General features: G+C 42.4%; 2 protein-coding genes across 2 annotated transcripts in view; one reads left to right on the top strand and one right to left on the bottom strand.

The window, feature by feature from the left end:
* Frmd7 (FERM domain containing 7) overlaps positions 1-17,671 on the top strand; it is a 42,062-nt gene extending 24,391 nt beyond the window's left edge. The window contains exons 8-16 of the mRNA XM_042054359.1: positions 1,620-1,653; positions 4,450-4,547; positions 10,502-10,616; positions 10,816-10,963; positions 12,116-12,211; positions 14,041-14,204; positions 15,400-15,468; positions 15,586-15,661; positions 16,592-17,671. Of these exons, the coding sequence (XP_041910293.1) occupies positions 1,620-1,653; positions 4,450-4,547; positions 10,502-10,616; positions 10,816-10,963; positions 12,116-12,211; positions 14,041-14,204; positions 15,400-15,468; positions 15,586-15,661; positions 16,592-17,671 (1,880 nt within the window). The remainder of the gene's footprint in view (positions 1-1,619; positions 1,654-4,449; positions 4,548-10,501; positions 10,617-10,815; positions 10,964-12,115; positions 12,212-14,040; positions 14,205-15,399; positions 15,469-15,585; positions 15,662-16,591) is intronic.
* A 3,378-nt stretch (positions 17,672-21,049) lies between these two features.
* Stk26 (serine/threonine kinase 26) overlaps positions 21,050-22,905 on the bottom strand; it is a 54,455-nt gene continuing 52,599 nt past the window's right edge. Inside the window, exon 11 of the mRNA XM_038316759.1 lies at positions 21,050-22,193. Within this exon, the coding sequence (XP_038172687.1) occupies positions 22,179-22,193 (15 nt within the window). The 3' untranslated portion in view covers positions 21,050-22,178. The remainder of the gene's footprint in view (positions 22,194-22,905) is intronic.

Here is a 22,905-nt window from a genome sequence, read left to right as displayed (position 1 = left end):
CACGCTGTGAAGCCTCAAGCATCCTTAGTGTCAATCTGTGAGAATGTTCACCTTCTGCCTGAAGATTCTTTCCTTTCCTGCCGTCACCAGCCTTGCCATTTGCTTCAGTTTACGTTCAGATGATTGCTGTATCTCACACGGAACCTCCTTCGTGGGACAAGGATTCAGGCTGTTTAACTAATTGCACAGGCATTTTTTCCTTTTGCGAGGGGACCTTAACACTTTGGGAAACCTTGCTTCAGTCTCTTCCTGGCTCCTTGGTCCACTCTGCTCTTCACACATTGATGCCTCCTGTGACTCTGCTTCCCCCAATTTTGTGATTTATGTCACCCAATTCCAGTAGCTTCTGAACTGATTTTCTCCAATTAAAGCATCTACATCACTCTTCAAGGGATCAACTGAAATATATAACCCTGACCACATCTCCCTTCTGCTTAAAATGCTTCCATGGCTCCCTAATTACCTCTGAAGTTCAACTTTTTTAACGTGGTACGCAAAGCTCTAGACCATATAGTAAGCGATTTGTCCCTGCCACTTACCATTTCAATTCCTGCCTCTGCTAATGTACTTAGCTGTCAATTCCTCCAGGAAGGCTTCCTCTACCTAGGCTGTGTGGTACTCAGATTGGTCTGTTTAATTATTTGTCTCTCCATCAAGACTGGGAACACTTGAGTATCTTTTAATTTCCACAGTATCCGCTTAGAATAATATCCAGCATTGAAGAGCACCCAGAAATGATGTATTGAATGGACGACACTGTTCCTTCTTGTGTGTGGTTACTTTCGATCTAACAAACTTTATTTTTTTTCTTCTGGTACTGGGGATGTAACCCTGGACCTTGTATATGCTAGCAAAGTATCCTACCAGTGAGCTCCACCCCAGCCTCGAGTTTTTCATTTTCAAACGCAAGTAGGTGTGAAAATGTGCAATGTGGTTTCTCAGGGGTATATTTTAAGATTGATAGAGACACGGGCCCACATTGTTTCTCCTTCCTTTTATGAAACCCTTAGGACATCCATTCATGTGCTTGAGCTGAACCTGAGCCCTTTTCTCATGCGGGGCTGGACATTCACAGACAGTGAGCTGTAAATAGTCTTTTGAATAACTCACTTCTTAAGAAAAGACAGAGTAGGCCCCCAGTGGACATATCTTTACAAAAGAAACCTGAAGGGAGAAAGGGTGTGAAGGGGGGCTGATTGGGAGGACTTAATCAACTGCTGTACACATGGGGTCACTATCCAGAAATGATAACAAGATACATGTGAAAACCCAAAATGTAAAGTAGTCTATGGGAAGGGGTAATGGAGAGGGGAGGGAAGTAGAACACTGTGTGTGTGTGTGTGTGTGCATGAGTGTGTGTGTGTGTGTGTGCGCATGAGTGTGTGTGTGTGTGCGCATGAGTGTGTGTGTGTGTGCGCATGAGTGTGTGTGTGTGTGCGCATGAGTGTGTGTGTGTGTGTGTGTGTGTGAGAGAGAGAGAGAGAGAGAGAGAGAGAGAGAGAAAGAGAGAGAGAGAGAATCTTAACTGTTGTAATGAACATTTAAGAAAACTTATGGAGATATTGTGTTTTAAGATCCTAAGGAAGTTGTTTTCAAATTTATGGTGAAATTTTTCCCAGTGGACCCTGGACACCTTCGGGAAGAACTCACAAGGTAAAGTGTTTAACTGTGTGTGTGCCAAAGATGCTACTTGAGAATATCCATTCTCCAGCTAATTGAAGAAGGGGCTCTGATTCCCTTTTGCATGGCTTGGGATTAAGTCACTCTCTGAGACAAGGTGAGGGGCTAGAAAGAAGGCAGATCTGGCTGACCCCCAAATGTTAATCTCCCCAAATTTCAGAACTAAGAATAGATGAGTGGTAAATCTGGGTGGCATTCAAAGCTTAAGTGCCACAATAGTATGCTGTTTGATGCCATCTGTGTTTCAATCAGCATAGCTTTGAGGCCCACCAATGCTCATGATCATTGGAAATGAATGGCGGTATCCCATAGGCAGAAAGGGAAGCATTCTGTAATGACGATATATGCTTATGAGAAGTGCTCTTGGTAATTTCAGTGAAAACCTACTTCAGCAAAATGACATTGGTACTGTAACATCCCCCAGAACACAGTCTGCTGTCTAGACTGACACTGCTACTCATAGAAAGGAGCGAGGTCTTTTAGATTACAGATTTGAAGGTAAAGTTGACTGAGATAAAAACCACAGGTTGTTGGGCATTCATCTCCCTAGCGCCTTTCCCTTCCACAGGGGGTCGACTGACTCACTCCTTTGGTGTGGGCTCTTGGCACAGTTGCCTGCCTTCCCTGCTCTGCTTCTCTCCACATTTCGTTGTTGTCCACCACTCTTGTTTTCTTCCTGTGCAAGCTAGCTTGCATTCACTAAATCTTGGTAGCCGGGTTTTAAACTATGACCAGTTTTGATGGGGATGAACTTTCTCAAAAATACGAGAAAAATTAATGTGATGATAAACATTTCATCAATTATTCAGAGTAAGGATCTGTAGCGGGCAGCTGCCTTCTTGGGTGGTGCCTGTTACTACTGAAGCAGCGTGATGCCTTCTTCCCAGTGAGGGATAATCAAACGACAAAAGATTTTCTTTCTCCTCGCTAAGAACAAACTTCAGTTCCCTCTGGCTTTTGCAAAGTGACCGATTAATAGCATATCCAACTACATTTGAAAACAGGCAATGGTAAATGTTAGGGTTCCTTTAGGTTTTCCTTGTTGTTCCATTTAAGAATACAGAACTGAGCTGGGTGTGATCACTCATGCTTTTAATCACAGCACTCCACAGGTTGAGACAGGAGGATTGCTGTGAATTCAAGGGTAGCCTGGGATATGTAGGAAATTTTAGGCCAGCCTGGGCAACAAAGTGGAACCTGTCACAACAAACAAAGAAACACACAATCCAGCAGTGACAACTAAAAGGAATAAAACCTACATGTTGTAGAGATTAAAAATATACCTTATTGTTTGGGGCCAATGCATGGACTTCTGAGAATATTATACAAAAATAACTATTTTGACTGAATCATTTCTAGGGCATGAGAGGCACTATAATTTTAAGTGACGTAGTAGTTAAAGCTTCCATGAACTAAATGATCACTTATCAAGATTCTTCAGACCAGATTTTCATTTATCATCTGCAACTACTTATCTTTTATTACATTGCCTTCAGGGCATTAGTCACTGAAAAATTCACATAGAATTTAATCTAGGATATTTTATTTTATATAGGGAAATACAATAGGTAATGCATGTGCTTGCATATAAAAGAAAGTATTGTAACTTATTTTTGCTCTGGACAAGAAAGCAGTAGAGTCTTTCTTATACTTATTCACCAAAAAATGAGCCCTGGGACTGGAGAGATGGTTATGTAAAAAAGCACTTGCCACACAAGAGTGAATCCCTGAGTTCAAAGCCCTGAACCCAAATAAAGCTGGGCATGGGACATAATCCCAGTGCTTTTACACTGAGAGGAGAGGCATGCCTAGAAGCTGGTAAGCCAGCAAAATTAATGTACAAAATCTTATTTTACATAAGGTGGAAGGCAGGGACTGATACCCAAAGTTGTCCTCTGACCTCTCTACACACATATATGAACAAGCACACACACACACACACACACACACACACACACACACGCACGCACGCACGCACGCACGCACGCACAAACACAAAAGTGAGTTCTTTCCTAAGGCCTTAAGTCCAGTTCGGCAGAACCCTAAACACAAACCTGCATTTTATGGTCCTTGATGAAGGTTCCGCATGGCCGAGCTCATCAGCCATTAGCTGTCCACCTACTGTTTGTAATGTACTCAAATGGGCTCCAATAGGCGGTACCATGGCAATCTAAACGAGGGAATAAGGTGGGCATAGGCCTGGCTTGATTGCCTTGACTCCTGAGATCTGTTCTTTGGGTAAGTAGCCTACATTCAGCAGTAGATGTTAGGTTCCAGCACCGGTTCCAGTATCCTAGCGCTACAGCCTGCTCAGAAGAGCTTGGCGTCCTTGTGAAATGGGGTGATTGCTCCTGCTCCCCTGGCCTCTGGAATTCTTAGGGCCCTACCTACCTGGCTGCTCTCGGTGTCCCCCGGAGCCTGTTTGTGCTTGCTGGGGCTCCCGCCTCTCTAGCTCAGGATGTGGTTGTTTCCTCTGCAGAAAACACTAGCAGGAGATTGGCCGAGACCCTCAAGCTTGTGGCAGGCTACAGTCAGGGCAATTCCTAACGGTCGCGGAACCTGCCGACTTGCTGGGTCAGCCAGTTGTGGGCTGGGATTGGGTTGGTTGGTTCTGAAGCAAAGCCTATGTATGATTCACCACCCCCCAAAAGGCCTCCAATGGACTGGATGCTGTTCCTTTTTTAGAATTAGCTTGGGTCTGGGAGAAAGGAAATTTTCCTTCTGTATTCCTGCTTCTTTGTCAAGATCTCTTCCTCCCATCCTTTATAGGTATCTTTTCACTCTTCAAATCAAGAAGGACTTGGCTCTGGGAAGGCTCCCATGCAGTGACAACTGTACAGCGTTAATGGTGTCGCACATCTTACAATGTAAGTACCCAAACTCTACGTCTCGCCCATTCACCAGGGACAGAGCCAAACACCTCCAGTTTGCCTGCTTGGCACTGTATTCATTCAGCCTTAAGAGGAAAGAAGACCTCGTTCAGAGACAGTGACCGTGGTGCTTCATCACATTCATTGAGATCCGAATGAAATCGTGTCCCCTGTCATGACTGTAAAGCAAGCTCCCTTATTTCTCCGAGCCTGACGTTCTTGTATTTAAAATAGTGACAAGAATGCCATCTCTTGGAGGTGCTTCTGATGGGTAAAAGTAAGTGCTAGTTTTATCCTATTTCATTCTACCTACCCTGCTGTCACCACCGTCCCTTGACTTGCTGTCCAGGAACTGGGTTGACTAATTCTTGCCATGGATTTAACCGAAGAGTCCCTGCTCCCTCTGCTTGCCCAAGGCTATATCCCCACTCCATGTTTTCTGCAGAGAGTGAATCATGGAGTGGGAAAGGTGGAAAGAGACTGAAAGGCACCAGGCTTGGGCCAGTGTTCCCAGCATGTCAGCAGCCCAGCAGTTGAACTAGCAAGAACAGTGAAGGTAGCCTGGACGAGGCCTGGGCAAGCGTGGGGACCTGTCTGGGAGAGAGTTTACACAGGCCAGGCCATGCTGTTCCTGCAGTCTGGAGGGGAGGGGCTAGGCGGTGTGAGATAACATCTTTTCAAAGGCCAGCTGGACTTTCTCTATTTTGAAGAAGCCTCGCAAGAATACAATGTTCCTTGATAATCCTGCAGAATCATAACTTCGGGGTTTATTTTTTTTCTGTTGTTTATTTCCTAAGTTCGTTTCTGACCTTTGTTCATTACCTTTCTACCAGCCCATAAATGGTAGACTTCAGATGTTGCTAAGAACAGCACAGCGAAGTGCTTGGATTGGTACTCCATCCTAGGCAGTGTGTCAAGCGACTCTCAGCTGGGAAAAGAGAGCTCCGGACTCTCAAAAAGGCAGCAGATGGAAAATGCCATAGGCGTCAAGGAAAGCTGATGGAGGAGGTGCATTCTGTACTGGACTTAAAGGGATACATGGGGATTGAATGTGAAGATGGGCAGAGAAAACAGCATAAGACTGGTGATGGCTCAAGAAGCCCTGTATACAGGGCATGAAGAATGACCACACGTAGCTCAAGAATAATGTCTATCGGGCTGGAGAGATGGCTCAGCGGTTAAGAGCATTGCCTGCTCTTCCAAAGGTCCTGAGTTCAATTCCCAGCAACCACATGGTGGCTCACAACCATCTGTAATGAGGTCTGGGGCCCTCTTCTGGCCTTCAGGCATACACGCAGACAGAATATTGTATACAAATAAAAATAAATATTAAAAAAGAATAATGTCTATCTAGGAGACATGGTGACAAATGAAGCCACGTGCCACATGCCCAGTGTCATTCTTGGCACTGACATATGACGAATGGCGTAGAGCAGCTAGGAGGAGCTTCCTTCTCCGTCAGTTACCTCTTTAGAAAGCAGTTGAGAGGGTCGGGCTCCAGGTGACCTCTTATGGGAGGGACCCCAATTTTATTCTTAGCAGTACTGCCATATAGAGTTGGGCATTGCCCAATGACCATTTCACATAGAGTACAGACTACTTCAGCTTTTCCAGAAGGTATGTGGTCAAAAGACATTGATTTTGTGGAGCAAAAGCTACGGGTCTAGCGAGTTAGCACTTCAGTCAGTCCTAGTCAGACTCAGAGGGCTCAAGGTCACACACAGAATTGCAGCCCAATTGCTCATTTCTCTGCCCATTTTCTCACTGGTCCAATATTTGCTGAGTGCCTGCTGTAGGCTAGACATTCAAGAGCCGAAACATCCTGGCTTTGGCATTTTAATAGTTACACCTCTTTTATGCACCTCTAGCCACATACTCCCTACCAAACATTGCTTCCATAATTTAGATGAATAGTCCTTCTTAGAAACACATAGTATGATCTTTCTTCATCATTCATTAAACAACAAAAATAAGGGCTAAGTGCCACCTTGCTAGATCCTATTATAAGCACCGAGAGCACAGTAGTGAGCTATGACCCAACCCTGTCTTCATGGGCCTCACATTCTGGCAGTGCAAGAGAGTCAGACAATGACCACAATAACAAAAAAAAATCATATGAATGTTCGGAGGGAATAAGAGCAATGGAGAAAGATAGAACATAGAAGGGAGATGGGGGATTCTAGGCGTGGATGCTGGGCATTGCAATAAAGTGGGGAGGGTAAGCCTAGCATAAAGGGGACAGTTGAACAATAGTTTGTAGGAGGCACAAAAGTAAGCAAAGGAGCCAAGTCCAGTGACAGAGAGGGCCACACATAGGGAAAACTCTGTGGAAAAGGCCAGAGGGGAGGACATGCCTGGTGTGTTTAAGAAACATCAAGAAGGTTTTGTGACTGGCTGCAGCCTTAGTGAGAAAGTAGAGGGGAGTTCCAAGCACACTGAAGGTCTAGAACACGACTCTACATGAGACAGGAACCATAGGGACAGAAGACCGAGGGAGGAGAAAAAAGACCATTTCCGTTTCCTCATCAGAAGCACCTCCATCAGAAGGAATTCTTGGCCGCTGTTTTAAATATAAGAACAAAATCTGAATTAAGTTTTAAGAAAACCATAGTGGCTGCTTTGGTAGACTCTAGCACTTAGAAGGGAATGGTGGTAGTAGGCAGAATGATAAGAGGAGATCTTTAGGAGAGGTGATAGGAGTTGGACCAGAAAGGCCTAACACTTGAACATAGCAGCTGAAAGTTTCTGCTACTGGTGATACCATTTTTTTTTCCTGTTAAATTGTCACAGTAGTGCATGGAGAGGAAATGAACAGTGTCTCGTGTTCTTACATTTTCCTGATGGTCGTTATAGGGTTTTGTTCTTAAGGAACCTGAATGATGTTCATATATGATATGTGTGCGTGTGTGCTGTATTCTAAAAAAAAATGACTCAATTGAGGTATAATTTACATGCTGTAGAATTTACTCATTTATAATGTACAAACCAATGGGTTTTAGTAAATTCATGTCCATCCAGCTATGACCACAGTCCAGTTTAGAACACTTCTATAATGTCAACAGAAACCTCTCAGGGATGGGGATATAACTTGGAATTATGACTATCCTAGTAGGTAGAAAGAAATATCTCATTAACTGGATAACTAGCTTTTTTCTTTATTCTTATTCTTTGATATTTCCTATAATGAAATATAGTCAGACCCCGCTGGTTTTTCCAGTCCAGTTCCCTCTGTATCCCCCAACAGATGCCCCTCCCAACTTCATACCTTCTATTTTGTTTTGTTTTGTTTCTGATAACCCATTAAGTCCAGTTAGTACTGCCCCCATGTGCATGGATATGGGACCATTCCCTGGAACACAGGAAATCTAGCAGTGGCTACCCCTCAAAGAAGAGCGATTCTCTCCCTCTCCCTTCTCCAGCAGCTATGAACTACCAGTAGCTCCACACTAAAGACTAGGGCCCACCTCCCGTATCTGTACCAGAATTTTGGCTCATTCGATCTGTGCAGGTAATCACAGGTGCTGTGAGTTCATAGTGCACTGGCCTCGTAGTGTTCAGAGGATAGCATCTTACAGCAGTCCTCCCCATCCTGCAGCCCTGTTAGTCTCTCTGCCTCCTTGCCCCTATTTTTCTGTTTCCTGAACTATGCTTGGTGGTGAGGATATTCCGCTTAGGGCTGAACACTTAATCTCTTATTTACAGTACTTTGACCAATTAGGAGTCTCTGTATTGACAGCTGCCCAATGCAAAAGGAGGCCTCTCTGGACAAGGTTGAGAGGCTAGGACTGTGGGTACATAAAAATTGTAACTAGCATTGTTCTAATGACCAACCAGTTGTTTTGAACACCTTTTCATGTGATTATTCAGAGAGAGAGAGAGAGACAGAGACAGAGAGACAGAGATTGATCAATGTCCATTGAAATATTTTTGCCCGTTTTGAAATGTTTTATCTTACCATTGAATTTTAGAATGGTTTCTTTTTTAAAACAAATTCTGATAGCCACAAGACATTCTTCTCCTTAGTTTCCTTCTAGGTTTTTCCTAGGTTAACCTCTTAGATGTAGGTCTCTGACCCATTTTGAGTTCACTTCCAGTACGCTTGTGTGGTGTGTTGCATGAGGTCACAGATAAACGGCCAACTATTTAGAAAGGTCAGAAGGATTCATCGGGAAGGGATTCGGGTAGCATTGCTGGGTGTTTGCTAGATTCTCGACGGACGGAGTGATGATTTAACTGTAACTGGTTTGTATTGTATTTTTTCAGATGGATTTTCCTTTGTGCTGGAACAATTCATTGAAAAGATTTTTTATTTCTTCACTGCATTATCTTGACAGCTCTGTCAAAAAGAACTCTGAGAGTTTAGTTCTCGACTTTCCAATTTCAGCTTCATTGTTCTCTATTGGTTTCTTGGAAATCTGTAAATATTGTAAATCTGTAAAAACTGGAAGTCTGTAAATCTTTATATCTCCAGAAGACAATTTTATCTTTTTATTTACATTACAAAACTTTCAAGTATCTTTTCCTGGTCTGGTTGAACTTACTCTGCTCATAAGTACAATTCTGGGTGATGTGGCCAAAGCAAGCTTCTTTATCCTATTTCTGCCTTTAAGGGAAAGTCTTTATTTTCTCGCTATGTGATATGACTATATTGTTAGCCACAGATTATTTTCATAGAGAACTTTTTATCAGGTTGAATATGGTTTCTTTAGTTCCTTATTTATATAGTGTTGTTAGCCATGTACATGTATTTTACTCAAAATGAGAATATCACAGGATTCCACAAAGAGTGTACTACTGTTAAGCACTATATATGGCCTACAGTATGTATGTCATAACAATATGCAACAACAATTAATGAAAAAGGAGGCCGTAATTGGAAGGACAGTGAGGAAGGGTACATGTAAGACTTTGGAGGGAGAAATGTGGTTAAGTTATAAGCAGAAAAAAAGAGAGAGAATATGCGTAAGTAACAGGTGTGGCTATATCTCTTCTTGTCCAGGTATCTTAGATTAAAAGCAACAGTGGAGAACAAAGTGCTCTAAACATTGACTTTAGGAGAAAAAAACAATCAGAAAATAACTCATATGAATCTTAGACACAGAAGAACGTAACAATTCTAAAGAAAGCAAAAGTCAAAGAAGACAAAGGCCATTTACAGTAGGGGCAGAGAGTTGTAAGTGTGTCACTGCCAGGGCGGACTTTATCCTGTAGTAGTTGTCTCTGACATGACTGGAGAGGTCTGAAAAAGAGTAAATTCGCTTCGTAGATAAACTGGCAGCGATTTGGAAAGGGTGATTTGTCTATCAGGGACTCAGATTGTTGGGGATTTACTATATTCACCAAGGCCCGACTGATGACTTGGCTGTAGTTGGCGTGCACTCTAGTTGATATTTGATTCTCCGCATATGACAATGGCTAGTCATAGTAGAAGGAAATTTGGGATGTGGTAGTCTTTACTAGGTTCCTCACAGGGAAATCCCGAAGACTGGGAAGTTTAATGAGACGATGACTCCTCACTGTCCTGGAGGCTGGAGATGAAGGCTTTGGAAGGGTTCCTTCAGCTCGCAGCCTCTTTCATCATCTTGATGAAGGCAGTCTTAGTCCTCTTTCTGTGTCGCCGTGTCATCTTTTTCCTGTGTACTCATCTGAGAATCCCTGTGTGCCTGGCTTTCCTCTTTTAAAATGGATTTTGGAGCTTTTAATGTCTGTTCTGGGTGTGTAACCCGCAATACAAGCTGAGAGCTCACAGAAACCCACGGCTTGTGATGTGAGAACAAATCCATTACTTCCCCCTGTACAGACAGAAATATACTCAAAATGTGGGGCATGCTGGGGGATTAGGCTACACTAGCTGCAGAGAAAAGGCTTTGGGGAGCTGAACAGGAGGTTTCTTAGGTTGTACATGAATTTCTTAATGGAAGTGTGAAAACTGTCACTTTTCTATTGTACAGCAGAATTAGGAGACTTTCATGAAGAAACAGTTAGGAAGCACCTGGTACAAACCCAGTATTTACCAAGCCAAGACTGCTTAGAGAGCAAGATCATGCGCTTTCATCAGCAGCACATGTAAGTACGTTCCCTGGCCCCTGCTTTCCCAGTGGTGGGCACTAAAGCTAGGATAGACTCTTGAGAGCAATCTTTACATCTAAGAAGGTTCAGTCCCAAGAACACGCTCAGTCCGCGTGCATCTCTCTTGGGGAAAAGGTTGAGGGGCAGGGTGAGTTCTGCTGCATTTGTTGGGCTCATGAATTCCTTCCCATTACAGTGGCCGGAGCCCAGCTGAGTCAGATATTCTGCTACTGGACATAGCAAGGAAGCTGGATATGTATGGCATCAGGCCTCAGCCTGCCAGCGACGGTGAAGGGATGCAGATCCACCTGGCTGTTGCTCACATGGGAGTACTGGTGTTACGGGTAACAACTCTTCCCTTGAGTGCCCTTCAGTTTGCTGGGAGTGGTTATCATGACTTCAGCTTGAATATCTGTTCCCAAGAGGGTTATAGGGCTTTGTCATACCACCAACTACAAGGGAAGTAGAGCTAATAAAATGGTGTGCAAAAGCCCTCTCCCTACAATGTGCTTTGCCCCTGTGTGCAGTCAGTAATGTACTGTCTGGGCTTTGAGACCATCCCACTTCAGATTAGGCCAGCATTGTGAAGTGATAAAAATCAAGAGATCTTAGGGAATCTTTGACTGTAGATTCAGATACCCCCCAAACCTTAGGATTTAGTACTTGCCAGATGGTTAGGAGCCACCCCGAGTGATCCAAACTGTGATATGCCCTTTCTTAGAACTCTTTGCGTCGGGCGTGACCAGGGCCAGCTGGTAGGGAATTAATTTTGAATCCCGCCAGCAACTGCTGCTGTTTACCACACCATTGTTTCCCTGAGATTTGGGATTTCAAGTTAGAAATCAACTTGAAGGGCCATTGTCTTATACCATCACGCTGCCCTGCTCCCCTTCCCCCGCAACTCCTCTAAACAATTTTGGTTTTCCTGGTCTGCTTAAAACCAAAATTCCTTAGAGGAGCTAGAAATGAGCTACTGTCAGAATGTCCCAGAGAGTGGGCTATCAGCACTGGTAAGAAGTCGGACGATGCAGAAGGCATTTGGGGCAAGGGAGAATGAAGAGGTCACAGGAATGATGCTACAGATATAGACAGAAGTTTGAACTAACGAGCAGTAGGAGAGATGGTTGCATATTGAACAACAAAACCCAACTCACATTTGATGATGTGGCCAGCGAGGAACTGCTGAAGATTTATTAGAGTAAATGAGGCAGCGGGATAAACGGGCTTTTTTTTCTTTTAGCACTTGTGTGCAGACAGGGAGGGGTGAGATCGCAGAAGGCATTATAGCAATCCGGTCTGCTGTGGTCTCACTGTACTGCCTTAAAAGTCCCCTGTTGCTCCTTCTTGCTTATATACTGGAGGAACTTGTTCCCTGCCTGCAATACTTAAGTTCCGCAGGCTCTTATTCATGAACACTACTTTCCATCGTACTTTTACTGTGGCACAACCCAACGCATGCAGGTATGTTCTGAAACTGGCTATGTGTTTCCTTATAGGGAAATACAAAGATTAATACTTTCAACTGGGCTAAGATCCGCAAGTTGAGTTTTAAGAGAAAACATTTTCTCATCAAACTTCATGCTAATATTTTGGTGAGTAGGTTTCCAGTACATTCTATTTCTGTCCACGTGGAGTTTCGCTGTTGCTCTAGAAATGGTTTGAATATCGATGGTGAAAGGTGCCTGGCCCTGAGGGGTGATGGGTCCCTCTTTGTCCTCTATATAAACTGAGCAGAGATTTAATCATGCTTCAACTAAAGGCAAAACACTATGACATCTGATTTGCACTTCAGAATGAATGATGCAATAGGAAAATGAGGCAGCTGGGCTGAAAGGCAAGTCTCTGTGGATGGCATCTTTGAGGGATCTGATGAATTAAATGGGGGCCACCAGATCTAGGACAACAGAAGTAATTTTTTGACCTTTTATACTTTTTTAGTAGCCACTTTCTTTTTTAAATTTTATTATTATTATTATTATTAAAAATTTCCACCTCCTCCCCACCTCCCATTTCCCTCCCCCTCCCTTAACTCCCCTTCCCCTCCCTCTCCAGTCCAAGGAGCAGTCAGGGTTCCCTGCCCTGCAGGAAGTCCAAGGTCCAACCCACTCCATCCAGGTCCAGGAAGGTGCGCATCTAAACAGACCAGGCTCCCCCAAAGCCAGTACATGTGGTAGGATCAAAACCCAATGCCATTGTTCTTGGCTTCTCAGTCAGCCCTCATTGTCCACCATGATCAGAGAATCCGGTTTGATCCCATGCTTTTTTCAGTCCCAGTCGAGCTGGCCTTGGTGAGCTCCCATTAGACCAGCCCCACAGTCTCAGTGGGTTGGCGCACTCCTCGCGGTCCTGACTTCCTTGCTCATGTTCTTCCTCCTTCAGCTCCTCATTTGGGCCTTGGGAGCTCAGTCCTGCACTCCAGTGTGGGTCTCTGTCTCTATCTCCCTCCATCGCCAGATGAAGCGTCTATGGTGATATGCAAGATCTTCACACACTTCCCTTAAGCGAAAGTTATCAAACATCGACTACATTCTTAGGCTGAGAAGGTGTTAGGAAGGATGCTTTAATAACTGACTATGAAGGGGTAAAAAACCATATATGTGTATCAACTAATTTGAACCTATAAAAGATCAAGTTTGAATTACATTGTCCAGATCTTGGTGTTATGTAAAGGTGTTCATTTGAATAGTTCATGGGACCACAGCTAGTGGGAACTTCATGGGGAGCCTCAGGGGCTACATGCAGGAACCTGGAAGGGAATGAGAGGAGGGGGCAGTCAGTTCTGACTGCTGGTAGGGCTGTTGAAAAGACAGCTGGGAGCCTCCATAGAGCCTTGTGCCAACGAGTGTACACGGTGACTCAAGATGGGAAAAGCTTGTACTTTAGAACTGTAAATCGAAGTTCCCTTAGGACACATTAAAATATGGACTATGCCAAGAGAGAAATACAAAGCACTGCGGTATGAGAATATGTAGAGGAAGGTGTATTTCTAGCTGGGTCATTGAAAACGTTCCTACACATTCAATCATCCTCACAGCTGGAATGAAATCTCCCCCCTTCCCCTTGCCTCTTGGTCATTTATACCTTCTTGCCACCCTGAAAAAGAAGCCCTTTGATATTCATTTTAACCTAATTTACAGCTTCCTAAAATGTTTCTGGCAGCAAAGAGGCAAGGCAGAACGGCATTTAAAGGGAGGGGAGTGTGCGAAGCAAGCCTGGCTTGGACAAGGCTTGGCGTATGAGTGGATGCAGTGTCTGATCTTTGGAAGGTTGCTACTCATTTGGTTCCAGTGGCTATGGAGCCTATGGGGAGCCAAACAGAAAAGCAGACACTTCATGGGCTGCCGGACTGTCAATTTCGAAGGTTGGAAAGTCTTTGGTATTCTCGCAGGATGTTTTGCTTGATAGAAAATGGTTTATACAGGTGTTGTGCAAAGACACTTTGGAGTTCACCATGGCTAGCCGAGATGCGTGCAAGGCTTTCTGGAAGACTTGTGTCGAGTACCATGCTTTCTTCAGGCTTTCCGAAGAGCCCAAGTCAAAGCCCAAGACCCTTCTCTGCAGCAAGGGCTCCAGTTTCCGCTACAGGTAATTACACTCCGTGCATGGGAAGACCATGCACACTGCTTCTTTTCAATCCGTGGGAAACAGTGGGAGGAGTCGGAATTCCAGAAGTAATAAAGAATCCATTTAAGTCACTTGAAAGATTATAAATATTCCCTGGTGTTCATTCTTGTTGCATTGCATCAGGTCAGTATTTACAGTGAGGATGTCGGGTAGCGGAGGGTACTTGAAAAAATGTATTCAATGAACTTACTGTCTCCCTGAAAGGCAGCTTCTATGCAGGATGTGGAAGGAAAGGTCAACCATATCCATTAATGGCATTTAGGAAAAAGATAGAGTGAGTAAACACTGGACGGGGGTCAAGAGATTTGAAAGATGGAGCAATCCTGCACCAGAGGCTTCCCAATACAGTTCCCACCTTAGGGGAACTGAAGAGACGTAGACTTGAGATCCTGTTTCTATTTGAACACACTAGCCTTGAAATCCACAGGGAGAAGCTTACAAAACTCTACTGATTACAAAAATAATTCTAATCATAATGTTTCCACATAAGGAATTTTTCAGACCCTGGAAACCTGCCCTTGTAAGAATAGAGATATTTAAAAAAACATATTTTTGATGGAATGTTTCCAAAGTGTACTCTACAAATCCCTGTGTTCTTAAACAGATGATATTGAGCATATTTTGCTCTTTCTTAATGACCCGACTTATAAAATTCCCTTCTTAGCCTTTGCAGGCCGTTGTGCAGTGATAGCCTTAGGTAGGGGCAGCATGTTAGGCCTGGCCCTTTGCTAAATGGCCCTGAAATTTTGGATTTTCTTATTATTGTGACTCCTTCCTGCCTCTTGTGTTTCTCCCAGCACTCAACTAGACATCTTTACTGGTATGAGCCTACCTGCAGCATTTTTTTTTGACTGTTTTGTTAGCTGCTTTGCATCTACCTGGGGTTGGGAATCTAAATAGCCTCCTTAGAAGGAGCATGTAGAGTAAGAGTCGGTCGGTATTTGTATTTTGCAAGTTTTTTTAAACCTATTTTTGGGTAGATGAAATCGCTCTATTCTTGGAGTCCAGAGAAGTAGGTATAGCATCAATATGACAGAGAGTCACAATGTATGCCACTAATCCAGACAGCTTAAGGTTCAAAGATGAGGGTGTCGGTTTTTAGAGGCGTTATAGTCTTATGATGGAATTAATGATTTTTGTCTTTTCTTTACAATAGTGGAAGAACTCAAAGGCAACTTTTGGAATACGGGAAAAAGGGGAGGTTAAAGAGCCTGCCGTTTGAAAGGTGCACCCTTTTCCTTCTTGCGTCTCATGCTGATTGGAAGTTGACTTTAGCGATGTCTATGTAGCCTATAATTTGCATAATGGGCATTTCAATGACTTCTCTGTTTGGGGCTTGCAGGAAACAGTACCCATCTCAGTATCACGAGCGGCAGTGCAGGTCGTCACCAGACATTCTCTCAGACGTGTCCAAACAAGTAAGGCTTCGGAAAAGCCCTACTTTCTTTAGGTATAAGCCATCCAGTCTTCAAATGCTTCCAAGAGTCGATTTTGCCAGATCGACCTACTGTGTACCAAGGTCACTCCATATGGGGTTAGTCGCTTGGGGAGGTCTTGGCACAGTCAGCCCTTCCTGCTAATAGGCCGTTTTGTAAACTACAGCTAACTGTGTGTGCTGTGTACAAGCGAAATCCCTGGTGTACCTCAAATTGCAATCTGTACTATCAACATCTTTAAAAATCAGATGATAATACATTTGTAGGGATTCATACTTTTAAATTTAAACCAGTGGAAACCATAAGGCTTCAAGAAAGGCATACGGTGTTGTTGCTTTCTTGGGTAACATGATTTCTTGATACAGTTAACACCCCTGGGACTGTAAAAGGATCGCCTCATTTGAAACTTAGATCAAGAAAATTGTCCATCATTTTTCTTTGGTACTGTCTACTGAAGTTAATTGCAGGCGCCATAAACTCCCATGCCTTCGCTCAAATCACAGATGGCTTTTATCCAAAAGGCATCAGATGTAAACCGGTGAAAGGGATCATCAAGATTATGAATCTCTCAGGCCTTCCACAGCTCTCTTTTCTGCCCTTTATTTACAGAAGATATGGAGGAGGCTGGGGTAGGAACAAAAGACTGTGGTGTCTAAGGTGCACATAGCTAGAGAAAGGCAGACAGGAGTAGGATTGCTACTGCTTTGACATAGCTACCAAAATGAACTGCTTGAAATAGAAAGGTCCCTGAAGGACCCATGAAACGTGGAGTCTAGAAATGAGATTGTCACTGAGAATGAAAAGTGCCACATGTATTTTCTAACCTATAACTTGGTTCATAGTGTAAGGCATTACCCTTTCTTTAGATATCTAACCTAACCCATCTGACATCAACATATCTGGGTTTTCAAGGTGGAAGACCTGAGACTGCCCTATGGCGGCAGCTACTACCGAAACGTGGATGGAGCGCACACATCTGAGCCTATGCTAGACAGGAGGAGGAGGAACTCAGCGGTTGAGGTGACATTTGCAGCTGAACTGGAGCGGTCCAAACCAGAGGCAGATCTCACATCGCTCCATCCATCCCAAAGCAGTTCCTCTTTCACCTTTGTTTATGCAGATCCTGTCTTCAACAGTGACTCTGATCCCATAGACTTTTTTGAGGAACGGAGCCCGCTAAGCTCCTTCCAGACAAGCTCGAAGTGTGTGGACAATCACATAAGCACATCTGCTTTCAGCAGCAAAGTGAGTCCAGCAAGGCAGCTCACATACACCGATGTGCCCTATATTCCTTGTACTAGCCAGCAGGTTGATATCATGCCTCCTCAAGTCTTTTTTCATGTGGACAAACCACCCCAGGTACCCAGGCGGTCTCCAATCATGGCAGAGGAAAGTGTCAGACCAGACAGCTATCTAGATCCCAGTGCAGTAAAACCAGTCAAAAGGAGCCCCAGGAATAGCAGGATAAAAAGTTTACAGCAAGACCTTCAAGAACTCCAAGAAGCTATGGCTAGAACTAGTGGGAGGAGCAATATCAATGTAGACCTAGGGGAGGAAGACCCACATTTGGATGATGCTTTTGCATATCACCTTCAAGAGCAAACTCCTAAACGATCGCAGAGCCATTCAGACATGAAAACGATCCGTTTTCCTTTTGGGTCAGAATTTAGACCTTTAGGGCCTTGTCCTGCTTTGACTCGTAAAACAGATCCCTTTACATGTACATTTGCAGAGCAGGAGTTCCCCACAGTTCTAATGGATCAGAGCTCGGCAGAAAGATATGTAGTTAGTGAGTCCAGTGATTCAGAATCGGAGATTCTTAAGCCAGACCACTACTCTTTGTATGGCAAAGGAACGAAGTCACCTAGGGCCCGAATCCGCTTGTCTTCTGGTAGTCTGCAGCTAGATGAAGAGGACGAAGACATTTCTTTCACCATGCCAGATGATGAAGATAGGACTTTGCTAAAGCCATGCAACTATTTCTTAGCTTAAAAGAGTGAACTCTGTGAACGTTCCTGGCCTGTTCCCTGTTACCGCCTTAGGTAAGACCTAAGAGCCTTTCAATATACCTTCTCCTTAGTCATCTTAATTGATGCTAATGGAATCTGCTCATTGCAGACACGTAGTTTATGAAAGATTAAGTTGCTGTCTCCTTCTATGAACTTCGTTCTTTTATTTCCTCCGAGCAGACTCTAGAAAATGCCTTCTCCTATGGCAGTGTGAGGGAGGTGTACACCATTACCATTCAGCATTTCTTTGAGCAGATATTATAAATGAAGACCATCTTCAAAGCTGGAGAACCATGATGTGGGTTGGTGTATGGGACTGGCTTCTAATGCCGCTTAGTGATTTAGTAGTCCCTGATTATGTTGGGTTTGTGTGTGTGTGTTTAGGTAACACTAAACTATGGTTTCCCTCCTGATGACCTGTTTGGGACCCAGTGAACAGTCTTGTTATATGCTAAGAATGTCAATATATGTAAGTGAGTGGCGTAGTTCCTCTCAGCAGAACTTGTTTAGAATTAATAGAGGATTTAACAGCATTCTCAATGCTGGAGGTTCTTGGATTAGGCCCGTTTCTCATGTCAGTTGTGGGCCTGATGAAGATATTTTGGTGGTGACTTCTAATTTCTCTCTTCTTAACTACTTATGATACATGGTGGAAATCAATGTGAACAAGCAAGTTTGTTTATTAATTTCTCCTGCTGGAGTATATATTTTTTTGCCATACCTTGGTTGCATGCATGTAGGCAAGGATCTGAGGTGCAATTTTAATAAAGAGCAATGGAAGATCCACTCAAACAGAAGTTCTGTGTATGACTTTCTTTTTGTTTTAATAAAATTCAGAAGTAGTTGGTTGTGGCCTCTATCTATAGAAGGGGAAAAAGAATACAGACAGGAGAAAATGAATGGCTGAGGTGACGTGGAAACAAGGGCTGACTGAGACAAAAAGAGAGAGCCCCAGCCGGGCGGTGGTGGCGCACGCCTTTAATCCCAGCACTCAGGAGGCAGAGGCAGGCGGATCTCTGAGTTCGAGGCCAGCCTGGTCTACAAGAGCTAGATCCAAGACAGGCTCTAGAAACTACAGGGAAACCCTGTCTCGAAAAACCAGAGAGAGAGAGGGAGAGAGGGAGGGAGGGAGGGAGGGAGGGAGGGAGGGAGAGCGAGAGAGAGAGAGAGAGAGAGAGAGAGGGAGGGAGGGAGGGAGAGAGAGAGAGAGAGAGAGAGAGAGAGAGAGAGAGAGAGAGAGAGAGAGCGCCCCACCACCAGGCTCTGAAAGGGACCAAAAATTCTATTGTGTCGTTTTTTAATTTTCTCAAGAAGCTGAGGGTGGTCTCCAACTCCTGACCCTCTTGCCCCAGCCAGCAGTGTACTAGCGGTTACAGTGATGTAACATGGTGCTAAGCTCAATTTGACTGCTTTTAAAAAAATGTTATGTGTATGAGTAAGCATACCAAATGTGTGCCTGCTGCCTGGAGAGGCCAGAAGATGGGGTGGGATCCCCTGGAATGGGAGTTACAGACAGTTATGAACCACCATGTTGGTGCTAGGAACCCAACCTAGGTCCTTTGCTGAAGTGGCCAGTGTTCTTAAGCACCGAGCAATTTCTCCAACCCTCAAAATTCTATTCTTGACCCATTCAATATTTGTCTACCAATCCTCAAGGAAGACTATTGAAGAACTTTGTTGATAATCTTAAGTACAATGCATTTTGAAGCCAGTGTTAAATATAAATGTTAAAAAAGTGAAGTGATGGGATTAATCCCAGCACTCGGGAGGCAGAGGCAGGCGGATCTCTGTGAGTTCGAGGCCAGCCTGGTCTACAAGAGCTAGTTCCAGGACAGGCTCTAAAAAAGCTGCAGAGAAACCCTGTCTCGAAAAACCAAAAAAAAAAAAAAAAGTGAAGTGATAGAATAAATAATTTTATACGTGATTTAACAAGTGAAAAGGTAAATAACACATTTCTTTATCCTCCACCTTAGCAAAAACAGCTTTTATGTGCTTCAACCCACTCTTTTTTTCTATTCCTGGACACAAATCCACTAAGTCACAAGTGTAGAGTAGTTATTGAAAACGAGGAATATACTGAAGCTTCACCACCTAAGTGTAATTTATATAGATCTTTATTATTTTTTTAAAAATTACCTGTAATCTTTTCCCCACAAGAAATTCAAATTTTTATATTTTATATGGTTTTTTTTTTTATCTCATCTTCATTTCCAAACACTTTGGCTAAATGTACATTTTCCTTCAGAACTATAAATTTCAAATCTGTATGTGATTTTTATTTAAAATAGTAATTAGGGCCGGGCGGTGGTGGCGCACGCCTTTAATCCCAGCACTCGGGAGGCAGAGGCAGGCGGATCTCTGTGAGTTCGAGGCCAGCCTGGTTTACAAGAGCTAGTTCCAGGCCAGGGTCTAAAAAAAAAAAAAGCTGCAGAGAAACCCTGTCTCAAAAAAAAAATAGTAATTAGGGAGATCATTGAGTTAGTGGTCTGAAGACATTTTTTAAAGGACTTAATAATTTTGTTAAGGGAGGAGGCAGGATATATGTGTTCAGCTGCAAGTAGAATCAATTCTTACTAAACCTTGGTTATGTTCCAATAATAGAAGGAAAAGGAGAAGTATTTTAAAACAATTAGAATAACGCATCAGACCTACCCTCAAGAAAACAAGCATCAAGGATCATAACATTTAAATATTTATTTTTTAAATCCCCCAAACACTGAAGTATGCTTTACCTAGAAACAGTCTACGGGACAAAAGCTCCAATGAGCAAGCAATACAAGCTGTATGTGGGATGCAGTTATGTGGTAAGGTTTTACATAATCAATTTATGAACTGGTGGATTTTATTTTTAACAAAAATACAAATGTAATCCATGATTCAAGTCACACAGTTATTTGTAGAGCACTATGGAGAACAAAGTGTAATTGAGTTTCAGTTACAGAACTGATGAAAACTCTAACCAAATCATGACTTCAAAATACAGTCAAGTAAAAGCAACTGTTAGCGTACAGGCACCAATGAAAAAATTTTCATGACATATAACACTATACCTTCACGAGTGTCTGAATTTTCTTTTTTAAAAGAAGGCATGTAATGGCCACTTCAACTAAAAACTCTATTGTTTACTTACACAACATCTTTCTTTTAATATTTGGCAGTTGTCCAGACATTTTAAAAATCATTTGTGCAAACATCAAATGTGCAGATACAAACACGAAAATCATAACTGTCAAAATTAATCAGTGCCAACAAGCCTACAGCTATGAGACTATAGCCCCAGTTCAGCACTTAGGCAAACATAGTATATATATATATATATATATATATATATATATATATATATATATATATATGGCTAAATAAAGGATATTACCCACTTAACAGTACCATAAATAGAACTGAAAATTAACTGTACAGTCTATCTTACCTGAAGAGAAATCTTCGTGCCCTATGGTATTTTCATATGAGCTAGACAATGTTCACTTAAATACATTTTCAAAACTGAACACACTATGCTTATGTGTGGATAATTATAAAGAAAAAATATATAAATAGTTTCTACGAAAATTGAGTTACCATGACAAAAGATGCTGGTGTCATTATGTTCATAACTATGGATCAGGTATTTACTCACAAGACAACAAGGTTTCTAAAACTTTTCTAAATCCGACCATGTACAATAATATTTGAGCTGAAGATTTGAAGGTTGAAGCCAGACTAATTCCTCCAGTTTAACCAAACCCTCATCCTTGGCTAAATGAGATTACTTTAAACGTCTAATCATGTTAAATAAGGGTTAACCACTTCTTCCATCTTAAAGAGAAGATAAAAATACCAAGAGGTACTTCTTCTGCTACATGTTGCCTGGAAATGGTGCTTCAAACACAAGGTTCTCAAGTATGATAAACATGGAGCTGCTTGGAATCCAGAACACCTTGCTAGAAAAATCAATACTTTTCTAGGTGCTTTTTCCAAGAGCTTATTAAAAACATTTGTTTTAAGAAGGTATGACTTATTTCTACCTCCCTACCCATAGTCATTTTTAGAGTGTTTGTGTAAAAAAAAAGAATGCTTTTTGAAGCTTGATGATTTACAGATGCTCAATATTTAGGATGACTTTGAAAGACCTGTATGTTTCATGAGTGTACAGTTAACTAAAGATTGAAACCCAAACAATATTCATTCTAGTAACATAAAAAATAATGGTACCTAAAATTAAAAAAAAAACTGTATCTCAACATTTACTACAATACAGGTAAAACTTATAGTATTAAAATTATTCCTAACAAAATAATCTCTTTAAAATACAAAATGATAGCCACCATCACAAAATACTTGAAAGCTTCTCCTAAATCTTCAATGTCGCAAAGATCCAAAGGCACCTGGAGCTCATGGGTTAAGCATTATTAAGGTTGACATAGCTTTGGTGGGTTTTTCTGGGTCCATATGAAACCGAAGCAGCAATAGCAACAACACATTTTTAAGAGGACTCATTGGCAGAACATCTGTAAAATTAAGAACAGTATAAATCAATGTATAATTTTAGACAAGTCCTCCATATTTCTCACTCATGAACTCTACAACAAATGGAGACAAATTCTTTTCTTTGACTCTTATGTAGATGGATATTAAAAGATGAAAAGATGGTCTAAAATTCCTCTGCATCTGCTCTCCTAACTTGCAATGGATCTGGTTGTAAACAGCAAAAGAGATGGGAGTTTTTTTTTATTAGAATCTGGGGGATTTTTAAGACTACTTTAGCTCCCTATTCCTCAGTAGTAAGCTTTATTGGGTGGAAAGATAAATATTTAGTTTCACCTTGAGCTCAGTTGAGCAGGGAAATCTAAAGATGGAACCAGAAGAGATATGATGGGTTTAAAGTTATGATCTATACAATCAGGTTTGAACTCACGTAAGCTAATGAATATGTATGTATACATACAAAAGTCTTGTTTAAGAAATGAAATTTCAAATGAACTCTAAGAACTTTTTTTGAACAAAATCAAGCCAATAGGTGACAAGGCAGAAACTGGACACAAAGCGTCTATTACTGTCTATGGCAGTAGTTCTCAACCTGTGGGTCATGACCCCTTCCACAGGTGCCACCTAAGAGCAGTAGAAAACACAGGTACTTGCATTACTAGTCCTAACAGTAGCAAAATTACACGTATGAAGTAGCAACGAAAGAAATTGTATGGTTAGAGGTCAGCACAAGGT

The sequence above is a fragment of the Arvicola amphibius genome, chromosome X (genome assembly GCF_903992535.2).
Source record: "Arvicola amphibius chromosome X, mArvAmp1.2, whole genome shotgun sequence".
Lineage (NCBI taxonomy): Eukaryota > Metazoa > Chordata > Mammalia > Rodentia > Cricetidae > Arvicola > Arvicola amphibius.
This window is presented reverse-complemented; position numbering and strand designations above follow the sequence as displayed.